This window comes from Crassostrea angulata, chromosome 3, assembly GCF_025612915.1.
Source record: "Crassostrea angulata isolate pt1a10 chromosome 3, ASM2561291v2, whole genome shotgun sequence".
Classification (NCBI taxonomy): domain Eukaryota; kingdom Metazoa; phylum Mollusca; class Bivalvia; order Ostreida; family Ostreidae; genus Magallana; species Magallana angulata.
In genome coordinates, this window is record NC_069113.1 from 2,669,709 (window position 1) to 2,685,000 (window position 15,292).

Below are 15,292 nucleotides of genomic sequence, written 5' to 3' on the forward strand. Positions count from 1 at the left end.
ATTAAGTAATAAATAGATATGCAGACTACGTTTTCATGATAATTGTACATTGAGAATTGAATGCTGTTTTGGACGAATTAACTTTTAGTTGCAGAAATACTATAAGGATTTAATTTAATATCTATCTATAGTTATGTAATACGAGAATAACATAACTCAGGACAGTTTACGCTTTTTATTAAATTGGCTGCGGTCCAAAAAGTGTAAACTTCCCAAATTAATATAATATAAAATAGATGGATTTGTATCACTCAAGGAATGTATAGAGAAAGTCTTTGAAAATCCTTTTCTCAAAAACTATTTGGCAAGAAAAGCTCAAAATGTGTAGAAGCATTCTCGAGAATTCCTAATTCAAGTTTGTTCAAATCTAGTCCTCGGGGGTAGGGTTTGGTCACAATGTGGGGTCAGGTTTAACATAACAATATTTTGAGAATTTATTTTAGAAATCTTCTCAAAAACCAGAACGCAAGAAATGCTTAAATTTGTGTAGAATCATCCTCAGGTAGTGTGGATTCAAGATTCTTTAAACCATTGTACTCGGGGGTAGGGTTTGGCCACAATGGGGATGAATTTTTACATTTAAATATAGAGAAAAAAACTTTAAAAAACTCAAAATCATTGGGCCAGAAAGCTTCAATTTGTGTGGAAGTATCCTCAGGTAGTGTAGATTCAAGTTTGATCAAATCATGACCCCCTCCCTCCCCCGGTATGGTGGGACAACAATGGGGTCTGTTAAATTTTACATGTGAAGATAAAGAGAAAAATCTTTTGGAAAAGCATTCAGTCGAAAAAAAAACTGAAACTGTGTGAAGGCACAGATTTTGCGGATTGAAGTTTGATCATTGTTTCCCTAAAGAAAAGTGGCGCCACAAAAAGGGGAGATAATTTCAGATTTGTTTTACCATTTGGTTTGGTCTACTATACTTAATTGTAAAGATATTTTGAATTTGATACTAGAATGCTTATTCAATCAGAGGTATGGCTAGTGTTGCTCAGGTGAGCGATGTGGCCCTTGGGTCTCTTGTTGCATTTAAATCTAAAATACTGTTGAATAAATTTGCAAATCGTTCATTTGATTTTCAGACAGCAGAGCTACTTAATGAGTATTTTAGTTATGTGATCAAATCAAGACCCCCCCCTCCCCCCGGTATGGTGGGACAACAATGGGGTCTGTTAAATTTTACATATGAAGATAAAGAGAAAAATCTTTTGGAAAAGCATCGAGTCGAAAAAAAAAGCTGAAACTGTGTGAAGGCACAGATTTTGCGGATTGAAGTTTGATCATTGTTTCCCTAAAGAAAAGTGGCGCCACAAAAAGGGGAGATAATTGCAGATTTGTTTTACCATTTGGTTTGGTCTACTATACTTAATTGTAAAGATATTTTGAATTTGATACTAGAATGCTTATTCAATCAGAGGTATGGCTAGTGTTGCTCAGGTGAGCAATGTGGCCCTTGGTTCTCTTGTTGCATTTAAATCTAAAATACTGTTGAATTTTGCAATTCGTTCATTTGGTTTTCAGACAGCAAAGCTACTTAATGAGTATTTTAGTTATGTGATCATGTTAAAATCACAATTTTTTCTTCAACTTTGTAATCCAACACTAGAAGATCGAATTTATTCTAATTTTTTGTTTGTTTTGTTTTTGTTTTTGGGGGGTTTTGGGGTTTTTTTGTCTTTTTTTTTTGTTTGTTTTTTTTAATTCAACAATATATTTTCTTTTAATAAGGCTGTCCTCTTGGATTCTATGGTTCGAATTGTAATCTTCCATGCCGCGGTAACTGCACACATTGTAACTACTTAACTGGAAAATGCCTTGGAGGTTGTCATCCGGGGTTCGAAGGAACTTTTTGTGAAAAATATAAGCGAAGTAAGCTACATCGTATAGACCTATTCAATATTGTTTTCTCTGGACAATAAAATGAATTCTAAACTTTTGTAATTGCAAAATTGTTTCAATTATTAAAATTGCCAAAAAAAAACCAAACAAAACAATTATCAAGAATTATTTACCGAATAATCGATCTCTTGTTTAAGTTAGAATGATGTTTGTTTTGTTTGCTTTGTTTCTTAGTAGCTAGCTAGTAACATTGGGTAATCTCACATATCAAGTCTTTCATAAATAGAAACCATGTATGAATAGTATGAAATATATCAATCGGCACAGTAATAAATCGTACAAGAAAAAAATGAAGATTTTGAAATAACACTCTAGAATGTAATATTGTGGGGATTTTTTTATCGATAGAATATTATAAATATGACTGCGTGATGACGATAAATTTATTATCATTATTTATTTGTTTTACTGCCTGGTTGCAGTCAATATTGCATTGCATCGTCCGACTTATCAGCTACATACATTGTCTGATGGACAACCAAGTTTCAGAGTTGTCGATGGTAAAAGAAGTAATCTGGCTTATAACGGGAATCAGTGTACCTCAACACAGGACAACAAAGTATTCGCCATGTGGTGGGTGGATTTACAAAAAATTCGACGTATTGAACGCATTATGGTCTATTCTAGAACGGACAATTTGAAATGGGGTAAAAGACATTTTTATTTTGATGAAGTATTAACATTATGTTTATAAAATTGTTCGATAATGTTACTGTAAAAAGTGTAAAAGAACCAATATTTTGTAGATGTAAATAACGGATTCACAAACAGATTTCTTGGATTTTTTATCGTCGTATCGAACACCACTGATCACAAAGATGGCGTCGTTTGTTATCATAATAAAAGTTACACCAAGTACACGATACCCTCTAAGGTGGACATCTCCTGCTCAGTGATTGGTCGATACGTCATCTATTTCAATGAAAGACTTCCGGGGATTATTTACCCAACTGATTACAGTAGATTCGCCTTTACTGATTTATGTGAAGTAGAAGTCTATGGTAAATTGACATCTGATATGAATTATAAACACAAATTGTTTCATTTTATTCTTTATTGCTTTTTCTATTATCATTTTGTATAATATCAAGCTTAATTTAAAGGTTGTCCTATACTCGAGTATGGTAATGCCGACCCAAAGTGCACGATTCCATGTTTTGCTATGTGCAAAAAATGTAAGTTTCTCTTTTAAATATTTAAATTTTATCAGTTATTTCCGTACTTTCCGTATATGGTGAGCAAATGATACTAAAGCTACTGAACACTTACACCCTTAAGCAACATATAGTTGTCAATGTTCATAAAATGTTTGATTGTCTAGTCCCATTTGTTTATTTTTTTTCTGATAATAATAAAATAATTTTATTGAGATTGCAGATCTTGAAAATTTGAGTTACATGAAACCAACCTGGCAGTCATCGACGTTTTCCTCTCTTGGGACTAGTTACAAGGCCGTTGATGGACATTATACGTCACGTAATTACCATGACGGGCAATGTGCAATAAGTGGTCTCAATCAACGTAGTGTAATATGGAGGGTCAACTTGGGGAAAATTTACAGAATTGATCACATTAATCTGTATTTCCGCACAGAAAATCTAAAATGGGGTGAATACAACTTAATAAAACTCGCCTACATTGTTCAATATACAAATTTAACTGTCAAAAATAATTTAATGAATAAAAACAAATAATTATTAAATTGCAAAAATTTATTCTTTATTTACAGATTTTTTTAAATTTTACACATTTATTTCTTTTTTAAGCATGCTTTACTTGTTTTATACCTTTAGAAATAACAAATCATAATTTGTAATGATGAACTGTTTTTAAAGTTTACACTAACGGATTTACGTCTTACCCTCTGGGATTTTCACTGTACATTTCCAACACTACCGATCGACTTGAGGGTGTTCGTTGTTTCCACGACTCAAAGTACACAAAACACACCATCCCTGATCACATGTCTATCAAATGCCCGTACTCTGGACAATACGTCATCTACTACAACGAACGTATACCAGGAGTCACTTATCCGGTTGGTTCTTCCCCTCATGCTCATGCGGACTTGTGTGAAGTACAGGTTTATGGTAAAATATTAATTAACATTACGATTCAATTTCACAAAGATTCATATCACATTCAGTATTTCTTCTAAGTCAGACATTTGTCTTATCATTTTGTTTATTCAGGGTGTCCCAGTCCTGTAGCAGAAGTTTCTCAGTGCTCAAAACCATGTCCTTCAAAATGTGAAAAATGTCATCCTGGCACGGGGATCTGTTTGAAATGTATTACTGGTTTCCAAGGTTATGCTTGTGAAATTGGTATATCTGACTTTTAATTCCATTTAAGTTTTATTTGTGCATCATATCTTTTATAATTTTGCAAAAGTTGTTGAACTTTTATGAACACCGCACAACTCCTTTACCGAAAAGCGCGCGGCCAGCGTGCTAACCGCTTAGCTATGAAGGTAAGTCAATGAAATTTCCTCTAGTTTACAGAAGTCTAAAATGTAAACGAACGGAATATAGACTTATTTTCTCCCTCCTTTCACTCCTCCGAAAATAAATATTATCTTGTCTATTTTAAAAACAACAACAAATTAAAGTTGGTTGTGTGCGTTCGTTACAACGCATTTAATCACATTACATATATAACAAAACAAAAACATAACATATAGACAAAATGCATTGCAGTGTATAGGGCGGGCAGGGAGGGAAACTATCAACTTCTATCAATCTGGTAACTGTCACGGAGGTGACTGGTATTTCTTTTAAATCACATTTATTTGATATTAATTGTTAAATTCACAAAGACGGGTAAACAATTTACAAGTTTATTCACGTTATTCCAGAGAATAGTCACATCACATACTATGTTAAAACATGTACGCTGAGTAAATAAGAGCAAATCCCCCCAAAACTTCTACTCTAATATATATATATATATATATATATATATATATATATATATATATATATATATATATATATATATACTACGGCTTCAATTGATGATTATTTCAAATCATTAGCTCCAATCTATCAATTAACTAGCTCCATTTCTACACCTATCTCTGTAAAATTCTAATCATCTTGTCTGAACTCCAACCTGACCTTGACTCCCAATTCTACAAACAATAGCTCCCATGGCTCCAATAATTAAAAGCCCATAAAACTTTACCTCTCTAGACATTGCTCCATTCTAAATCCCCCAAACACAGCTTGATCTGTTAGAACAGCGTTTTCTCAAATCTGTAACTCTATGAAAAAAAAGATAATAACAAACCGTCAACCATCTCAGAAATCCATAAATCACTATTAACTAATACACTAAAATTTACCCTTCATCATCACGAACGTCGCAATGACCAACATGACACATGAAAAACTATTTATACTTGGTATTGGTTTTGTGAAATCACATATAAAAAGGGTCTTTGTTAATCTATTGAATCATACACTGGTGTGTCAAGGAAGGTTCCCAGGTCTAAAGTTTAATCCCTCTCCGGGGAGGAGGTCAAGCTCATACAACGACTGTGAATTTTATTATAATTGTATTTCTTTATCATTGCTTGTTATTTGTTTATATGCAAGTCAATGCAAAGCTTGTTGTGTGTGCATTAATGTATCATCACTATACATATAGGAAATTAGTTGCGTTTTTTTTTTACATGTAAACAATCTCATCTGAATATTATATCTCCGTTTTTTGCAGCCTGTCAAGCGGACGCGAATATTAAAGTATCGCCCAACGTCACATTCCTTGGGTCGATTTACGATGCACTGGTTTCTTCCAAAGGGCTTTCGTTTCCAGACGCGACATCTGGTGTAGCATCTGTCAGTATATCTTTAACGGAGAGATTTACAAACCTTGCAAGTTTGTCCTTCAGTATTGATAAGGCATCAAACGTCCATGTTAACCTCTGGGACAGCAACAATTCAACCATCAGATGGGTAAGCGGTGTCTAGTAAAGAAATGGTAAAAAGGTTTTTTTAATAAAAACCTGTAATTAAGTAAATGTTGATGAATAGGTAAACACTCGTTTAGATTTCTGTTAAACATGGCTGAAAAAGCATAAATCTCATGTTTTCAACTGCCAACATTTGCTTGAGGCCTGGACCACACCACCCGAACCCAAACTCCCACCTCAACTCGGCTGGTTGACTGTTCATTTGATACAAAATCTTTTTAAGTCATGTACACTATTTTTTTCATATTTCAAATATCTAAATAATTAATTAACAATTACCGATTCGTGTAAAGCAGCCCTTTACCTGCAAACAATTTACAATTATTAATGTGGATTAAAGTACATTTTAATTAAGATACTTTCGCCGGTTTAGAATTTTCAAATTTTATAATATTTCACCAAATAATACGTTTACGCTATATACACGATTGGAATTTAGAATAAACTAATTCGATTTGTAATTTCAATATTCAACTTTTGTCTTTTTGTAGTATTCCGAAGAACTAAATGAGTTGGACCAATGGAATGTTACAGTTTCCAATGACATCATTTCTAAAGTTCATTACATTCGAATATCAGTGGAATTTAACCACACGTTCACCATTTCGAATATGAGACTTCCATTGCGAAAATGCATCAGTTACATAACAGACTCAATCTAGCAATTGTTTTATATTTCAAATGAAAAGACTGGATATTGGAACCTTTGGACATGTTAAATCTTCATTTATTTTTAAATAGCACGGCATTGTTCCCCAATTTGTTTATTTAATTATATTAAGAAGTGACAATATAAAATTTACAGTAAACATTTTGTACAGTTATAGACTATTTGTTTTTTATTCGTTTTAATCTCGACTTCGATTACCTCAGGTCATATTCATACATCGAAAGAGAATCCAAAACGAATGATAACCTATAGTGGATTAGACGTCCAATTACTTGGTACCATCAATACGTTGGACACGGTTTTTCTGTTAATCTTTGATCTTATCCAATAGTATCAGCTGTTGTTTTTTTTTCTTTCAGTGCTTGCACGATAATAAAAATATGAAAATATTTTCCTTGCAAGGAAACATCGTCTTGATAAATATTTGAAGCGCATGCATACTTTTTGCAATTGTTTACAGTATTTGGTTGTGATTGTGGTCAAATATGAATGTGAAAACTTGTTAAATCGGGCTTTGGATTTATGAACAAAATTGTAACTTTTTAGTTTACAATTTGTAATGTAATATGTAAAATAACAAGAAGACATAAAATAATCCCAAAGTCATGAGTTAGTACAATATGTAACGAAAATAAAGGTATACCCCGGTAATTTGTTTTCGTTTACTTGTAGCTGTACAATTCGTTAAACATTTCATTTTTTACTTGCTGCAGACCTGAATTTTATTTAAACAATATTTTATAATGAAATATATCACATAATGGGATAGCAGGCATTGCCTATATAAATCCTCTCCGACATACAAGGTCAAGGTCATTTATACAAGATTTTGTGCCATATAATATTGACAGTATAATATTATAATATATATTTAATATATTGATAAATATATGAAAATATGTATATTTGAAATATATGACCAGAAATTTCAAAAGGTATAACACTATTTTTATAATTTGTAGTAACTAGTAATGATAATAATAAGGAAAGAGAAAAAAAGCAAACAAAAGGTTTTATACACAGGCTCTGTGGCATAGGAAAATAAGCAGAACTAGGTGGATTATTTGAATCTCTTTGTAGATTTAATAAATTCACGTACATTTTTAATTAAATACTGCAATGTTTTGTTCATAAGTAAGACTAATGCCCCCATTAGGTATTGGCAGTCTTAATTTAAGGAATCTATATTATAGATAAGTAAATGTCTTTGAACACAGTATTTGGAACATTCAATCAAAGAAGTGATAACATGTTTCATAATTGTTTCCACACAGGTCACAACTTGGGTTGTCACTCAGAAAATGATTATATAAATCAGCATTTAAATTACGAAGGTGACAATGGATTATATTTTCCTTTCGAACACCATTGTTAAGTACTTCTTGGCTTTGGAACAATACATATTTTTTATGGCATGTGTTAATGGTGAGAGTGTTGAAAGACTACGGATATTATATGGTAGTTCATTCCAGAGTATAATCGTTGAGGGTATAAAGAACTTTTCATGTAAGAAGATGTTTTTGCTTGGGGGGCATAAAATGTACGGTTGTCCAGATTCCTTAGAGTATAAGAATTTTGAGGTAGTAAACATTGTCCAAGCAGATCAACTAAATTCTGAGGTGCTTATCCATAAACTATCTTATAAAATAACACAAGCTTGTGTATTTTACGCCTATCTTCGAGTGTATCCCAACCAAGTTCATCATAAAGCAAGCATCTTGAAGAATTCGACCTTCGTCCTGAAATTAATGATTCTAGCTGCTGCAACTTGAATATCTTCAAGTAGTTTAGCATCTATATCGGAACAATTATCCCATACAATGTCAGAGTATTCAGGACTGAAGCTGCGTTCTCCGGAAAATTAAGAGTTGACGTTTGCAAAGTCTTAAAACACAAAGTGAAATTATTGACAAACAAGACTTAGTATATAGAAAAAATAATTTGTTGAATATGTGCGTTAAGAAATAAATAAATAAATCATTATGTATTCAATCGTAAGACAAAACCTTGAAGTGCAGTACATTTAGCCATAAATCGGAACTGGAAAAGGCGTTATCAAAATCTTCAAAATCATAAAATTCAGATCACATCCAATCATCATACTATTAAAAAAAGATCATTATCCATTCGACAGGTGGGAAAATGTAATAACATTTTTTGATCTTGTAACGAGCAAGCGTTGATTGGTCTTCCGCATAATTTTGAAACGATGAATCAAAGAACCATAAATATCTAAACAGATTATATTGATTAAGGTTTTGTTTGAATGATGCCTAACAAATTCTCAATCATGCACTTCTTATATGTTAAGAAAAGACCTTTGGCCCGTAGCATTCCTTAATTAAGGGACTGATCCTTAATTTTCATATCATTGAAAAGGTCTCGGTATTTGCGGGAATTTTTTCTTTAAGTCATAACAAAATGTTTTAGGGACAAGCCCCGTAACTTTAATATCATGGGAGTCGCTATGACAGTTTTGAAGATAAAATATTGTTAAGGATTAAATTCTGAACGACTATTCCTCTATGATATTTACAAAATTAAGAACCCTAATAACGCATCAGATCATCATTTAGGAAGATCAAAAAGTGGACCAACAATGATTAACAACAACCTTTCAATTGTAAATAACAATAAATTCTATATAATACGCTGAATTTATTGTTTTTAAAAAATTACATTTTCTAATAACAATGAGCAAGAACAATTCGAACCTGACAAAATGCCCAACTTGGAACTGAATAATAACATCATATTGATAATCAATGCATATAATTATGTTATTGTACCAATGTTTGTAGATGACAAAATGTTGCATTCATAATACGGTATACAATGTATACAATGACTTCAACAATAACTGTACACCGTATTTAAATGTGAATTCATAGAAAAAACATAGAGAGGCAAAGATAACAAAGCTTAAAGAGGCTCGGTGGTCACCAATTAAATCATCAAATCTACCTTAAATTAAAGAAGATTTGTATACCTATAAACTATTTTTAACTCAAGGAAAAAAACATAAATTTTTAGTATTAAATTTGGGCTTTTTCCTTTATTTTTATACAGAGCTCTTCTTCTAAAGGAGATCAATACAGTCTAAAAATGGAGCCCTCAATGAATGACTGAGCCCCATCCAACTCCTAAAACAGTTCCTGTAACACTAAGCCCCATCCAACCCTTAAAACAGTTCCTGTAACACCGAGCCCCATCCAACTCCTAAAACAGTTCCTCTAGCACTGAGCCCCATCCAACACTTAAAACAGTTCCTGTAACACTGAGCCCCATCCAACCCTTAAAACAATTCCTGTAACACTGAGCCCCATCCAACTCCTAAAACAGTTCCAGTAACACTGAGCCCCATCCAACTCCTAAAACAGTTCCTCTAGCACTGAGCCCCATCCAACTCTTAAAACAGTTCCTGTAACACTGAGCCCCATCCAACTCCAAAAACAGTTCCTGTAACACTGAGCCCCTTCCAACTCCTAAAACAGTTCCTCTAGCACTGAGCCCCATCCAACTCCTAAAGCAGTTCCTGTAACACTGAGCCCCATTCAACTCCTAAAACAGTTCCTGTAGCACTGAGCCCCATCCAACCCTTAAAACAGTTCCTGTAACACTAAGCCCCATCCAACCCTTAAAACAATTCCTGTAACACTGAGCCCCATCCAACCCTTAAAACAGTTCCTGTAACACTAAGCCCCATCCAACCCCTAAAACAGTTCCTGTAACACTAAGCCCCATCCCACTCCAAAAACAGTTACTGTAACACTGAGCCCCATACAACTCCTAAAACAGTTGCTGTAACACTGAGCCCCATCCAACCCTTAAAACAGTTCCTGTAACACTGAGCCCCATCCAACCCTCAAAATAGTTCCTGTAACACTGAGCCCCATCCAACTCTTAAAATAGCTCTGTTCCTAACATTATGTCTTCATTTGAAGGAAAAGTATTCTTACTGACAACTGGAAAATTTGCAACACCTAATTTTAATGATTTAGAATAAATCTCCCATTTCTCTCCGACTATATTCCTAAACTTAGATTGAACTCTGTCAATCTCTTTAGGATCAATATCTATTCCTGAGCAAAATATCCTATAGTGCAGAGCCATCCAGAGAATTAGAACAGATGTAATGTGCAGACAATTATCCTGAAGTAAAGGAAGAAGCATACTACAAAGGAAAACATCATTATCTGCATCATACATAAGTATCCTAAAATCACAAGAAGAAATAACAATATACGGTATCAAATGAGTTTTAAGGTCTGTATGGTGAATTCTTTGAATTAAAGAAAATACAATTGTTTCTGCAACAGACTGATCTTCGGCCCCAATAGTTGATTGTTTGTCTTCATCTACTGTGTTACCACTTGGCAATCCATCAGATTCATCTTCCATTTCTTCAGCATCTACAAAATTCAACAAATTTTCTATTTAATTTGCAAATCAACTATCATACATTAATTGAAAATAATTAAGCAGCCACCCATGGGCCCTAAACCCCACCTAGGTCACTCTGATTCTGTCACTCCTTATCTCAAGCGGAGCTCAAAGTATTGAAAGTTGCAGGTAATCAATTTGCAAAGACAAAATAAATTCCAATTGTTGAAGTGAAATTAAAATGTGCATCCCTTTATGCAACATCCATGCAAGTTTGGTTCAGGTAGGCCTCATAGTTTATTGGTCATCTGGAAAATGTAGGTTAAATTCAGCATCCATATCAACTCTGGTAGTGTGCATGTGTCAGAGAGACCTTCATGACAAAATTTTGGAAAATGGGTTTTCGTTGTTTTGTATGGTGTAGGTTTTCTAATCATTTTGATGCTTAAGATAACACTCAAAATAATGCATGCAGGTTTGGAACGACAAAATTCATGTACGTTTGAACAAAGGCAGTGATTGTGCTGTCCGTTACACTGAACATCCAGGTTTTATCCTGTCTATTTTAGTAATATCAATATGAAGAGCAGATTATGTGATCAATATCTAATTAACATGGATTTTTAGCATGGGGAGGGGGTTCTTTTGAGCCAAATGTTTAATTACAACAGTATATCTCAGTAACAAGAAGTCTTTAAGCCTAGAAATGCTATACTTATAAACAGTAAAATTAAAAAAAAAAGTCTTAAACTGTCAGGAGATATGTAAAAAATACTCAAAAAACAAGTTTCTTTTACTTCATTGAATACACAGAGTACCGTGCTAACAATTACACTCTCCACTGCACTTGTACTAAGAGACATGAAGTGACACACGGAACAAGAATATACATGTTTACGGTTTAGAGGTGGGGATTTCAATGCATTCTAAAGAATTTTTATCATTTACAGTTCCTGAAGGGTCAGCTGAGGCACAAGAGGAAACTCGTTCAAACTAAACAAGACCAGATGCAAAAGTAGTTGAAATTTGGAATAGCTTGTCAGCCTTGTCTGTGCAAATAATCTGCATCAATTTAAAACAGACTGGACAAAAGATGGACATTGTCATGAACAAATTTTGAAAGAGTCTAAATATTTGTAAAGGACAGTATCATATGAATAGCCTTGATACAAGCATCAATAATTTTTAAGATTTGAAGGTGGGGATCTTCACCATTTCCAAGATATCTGATCAGTTCCGGTTCATCAACTGTGATCACATGAAACCCTGCCTGTTGCTCCAGGGTGATGCCTTGAGCAATTTTTAATTTTCAACATATTTCCATCCTTATGATAATCTGCTCAGTAATTGTTGAAAATATTTAAGCAACCATTTATTTGTTGTTATTTCCCTAATTATCTCCCCTCATTTAAGGGTCACATCCCTATTTTAAGTATAGATATAAGCCCCTGGGCCAAGGATATTTGACAAAAATTGGCAAAGGGGTTATTGAGTAATAGTACATATTTCAAAAAAGATGATGATTCAAAATTGCAAACCTCAGGCTGAAATCTGACTGAAGCTCTTGTTCATATTTACCAAGTTAAATTTTTTAAAAATCCTATTTTATAATCCAAAATTGTATATTTTCCCCTATTTGACTTATGTATTTCTTATTCATCGATCATGCTTTTCACATTACCAAGCAATTTTCTGCAGATCTGAGAAACTTTTAAAGTGTAATACTTACATTGGCAAATATGCTTCCCTGTATGAACCTATAGAATAGCGAAAACATTCAACTCTGTATGAACATTTTCATGACGTCACAATGATAACCTCTCGCACTTATTGCTTGACGATTGCAATATTGTAAACGTAAAAACACCGTTGTATTAATGATTCTGAATGGTTTGCCATTCTCAAACATAAATATAAGTAATTAACAGCAATGTTAAAAAGTTCACTAAGATATGAACTTGGTTGGTACAATATCAAATCTTCTGAGAAGCCCTTCGGGCTTCATAGGATCTGATCACGTGATCAACCAAGTTCATATATCCCAGTGAACTTTTTAAATTGCTGTTTATTTCTTAAATGAACCATTTTAGGTTGGCCTATATTATAGTTAGTTTCTTTGTATCTTACCATTGGTTCTCGTTTCAGAATCCGTTACTAGAGGCCTAACAGCACAGCCAGTACTTTCTGGTTCAACGCCCTCATGTGATGAAAATATGATATCAACATGTCCATGCCAAACTTCCTCATGACCTACAATAATCAGAATGACTGTATCTAGATATCTTTAAGAAGACAAGAATTGTTCTTGTTGTTTTGAAGAAGAAAATTTTGAATGGGAAATGCTAACAATGGGAGTGTTTTATACCAAAACAAGTTAAGATCTACCTGAAGTTTCAACTTTGACATTTTGACCTCAAAATCAAAAGGGGTTTTCTTTAGGCAATAAGGAATTTTGATATCAAAGTTCAATGCAAACCACAAAGTGTTATGCACAGAAAGAATGTAGGAATTGACTTTTCACCTTTTGACATCAAAATAAATAGGGGTCCTCTTTAGGCTAAAAGGAGTTTTGATTTAAAAGTTCATTGCAAAAACTCATAAGCTTTTAGGACATCATCAGGAAACGCAAGTGTTACCCACAGACGGAAAGAAAGACTGACAGGCCAAATTAATATCCAGTGTGCGAAATTAATGCTAGACCGATAGACAAAATCTATAGAAAATACGCCTGGTCTATAGTAACTCGAATATTTGTAGACCAACTTGTCTATAGAACGAACGCAGCCTGTCGTTTAGTCGATTGAACGTTTTGCTCAATACCTTTTTAAATACACTGCGATAAGAAGCAGAATGTAATTGCCATGTGCTATTTAAAAGTAAAAAACAATATTCAGAGCATATCATTTTTTGACAAACTGAAGTATTCACAAGGTGCTAGACCTGGGGGAAAAAACCCAGATAGTCATACGACATTCTAGTTTGCGCATTCGTGAACCCAGACTGCACACATGGAATTCATGACCGACATTCAGTTTTCCTTACGTTGTCTTAGATTCTGCGCTTTTGTTTCCTTTTGTATCGTGTTATCTACAGTATTCAAGGGAATAGGGTATTTTATATATCAATTTTCCTTAACTTTATATGAGTTTATTTGATTGGTATTACAAAATAATCATTAGAAGGCAATGTCACTGTGTGTGGGTTTAGAGCCGGGCACCCTTCACCATGTCCTATAGTAAGAGTTCCTATTGTGTTGTGAAGTACCAGGTTGTTTCACCATGTTCACCCTGAATTAAATTACAATACAAATAAAGAACAATATTTGTTGTTGTTTTTGGTCTATAGGAAATCTGTCAGGTCTATAGATTTTGAAAATGTTGTAGACCTATTGTCTATAGTACAAAAAAGTTAATTTCGCACACTGGATATCCCCCTTAGAGTAAAACAAGAGGCCCATGGGCCACATCGCTCACCTGAGGAACAATAGGTATGATAAAGTCAGCTTAATGGAGTCATAATACAATCTGGACAATGTACATTAATACATGTAGATCCTGTATAAATAAAATCCATTTTTCCCCCTTGGAACTCGGATAGCCCTGATAGCTGAAAATATTTACAAGAGCAGACTTTAATCACCGCTCCTGCACATATATAGGGACTCAACGTTATGCAGGCAGGGATGACCGCACACCTACGCAACTCAACAGGTACCAACGTTAATGCAAGCAGAGATAACGCAAGCAGGGATGACCTCACACTTGTGCCAACAGCTCAACCTAACGCAGGGAGTGCCGCACACTTGCACTAGAAAGGCCAGAACACCAGCAGGGATGACCATACACTAGTGCTCCGCCGCAACCACCACCAATACACGCAGGTATGACCGCACACTTATATCAATGCGATACAGGGCAGAAATGACCGCACATTCTGTATCGTTGGTTAGCAAAACACGAAGACTAGAAAGAGCAGGGATGTCAACACCCTCAATCTCTCCTTACCTGTTCAAGTTTAACCCCAAACAGTCACTCATTGCAATGCAATAGACACTGTCCCTATAAATGTGCCAGCCTAAAATAATTCATAGTATCTAAAAATTGGAAATCAAAAATAAACAAACTAATCCAGCCTAACCCAAAACTACTTATGCAGAACAACTTATATGCATTGAATATTTATTATTGTATAAAAATAATCATCACATTAATTGGTTAACAGTGGATGCATTAATTAAAATAATCAAGAATCAATAAATCAAGGGCAATAACCCAAAACAGTAATACAAAAAGATTCTAATGAAAAAAAAGCTGCCTGCTTCAATTTTATAGTCATATCACATGTTGAGTATTGCAGTTCTCAAAAA

General features: G+C 34.0%; 2 protein-coding genes across 3 annotated transcripts in view; one reads left to right on the forward strand and one right to left on the reverse strand.

The window, feature by feature from the left end:
* Positions 1 to 1,741: 1,741 nt before the first annotated feature.
* On the forward strand, positions 1,742 to 7,117 carry LOC128178316 (uncharacterized). Its single transcript, XM_052845428.1, has 9 exons — positions 1,742 to 1,870; positions 2,323 to 2,547; positions 2,647 to 2,901; positions 3,004 to 3,075; positions 3,278 to 3,508; positions 3,736 to 3,990; positions 4,093 to 4,224; positions 5,618 to 5,856; positions 6,365 to 7,117. Exons 2-9 carry the CDS (start codon positions 2,469 to 2,471, stop codon positions 6,533 to 6,535), a joined length of 1,434 nt encoding a protein of 477 aa, XP_052701388.1. The 5' UTR covers positions 1,742 to 1,870; positions 2,323 to 2,468; the 3' UTR covers positions 6,536 to 7,117.
* A 2,055-nt stretch (positions 7,118 to 9,172) lies between these two features.
* LOC128178059 (uncharacterized) overlaps positions 9,173 to 15,292 on the reverse strand; it is a 10,218-nt gene continuing 4,098 nt past the window's right edge. The window contains exons 3-5 of one of the 2 annotated variants that reach the window (XM_052845052.1): positions 13,054 to 13,176; positions 12,656 to 12,683; positions 10,813 to 10,955 (exon numbers count right to left, since the gene is read on the reverse strand). In XM_052845052.1, the coding sequence (XP_052701012.1) occupies positions 10,949 to 10,955; positions 12,656 to 12,683; positions 13,054 to 13,176 (158 nt within the window). In that variant the 3' untranslated portion in view covers positions 10,813 to 10,948. Of the gene's footprint in view, positions 10,956 to 12,655; positions 12,684 to 13,053; positions 13,177 to 15,292 lie in introns of both variants that reach the window. The other variant, XM_052845051.1, reaches the window with a different exon arrangement.

Bases quoted from the DNA above. Each gene is read 5' to 3' on its own strand.
- LOC128178316 (XM_052845428.1), top strand. From the start codon at position 2,469: ATGTGGTGGGTGGATTTACAAAAAATTCGACGTATTGAACGCATTATG. The intron at 3,509-3,735 runs GTGAATACAACT...CTGTTTTTAAAG, and splicing joins CACAGAAAATCTAAAATGGG to TTTACACTAACGGATTTACG. The intron at 3,991-4,092 runs GTAAAATATTAA...TTGTTTATTCAG, and splicing joins GTGTGAAGTACAGGTTTATG to GGTGTCCCAGTCCTGTAGCA.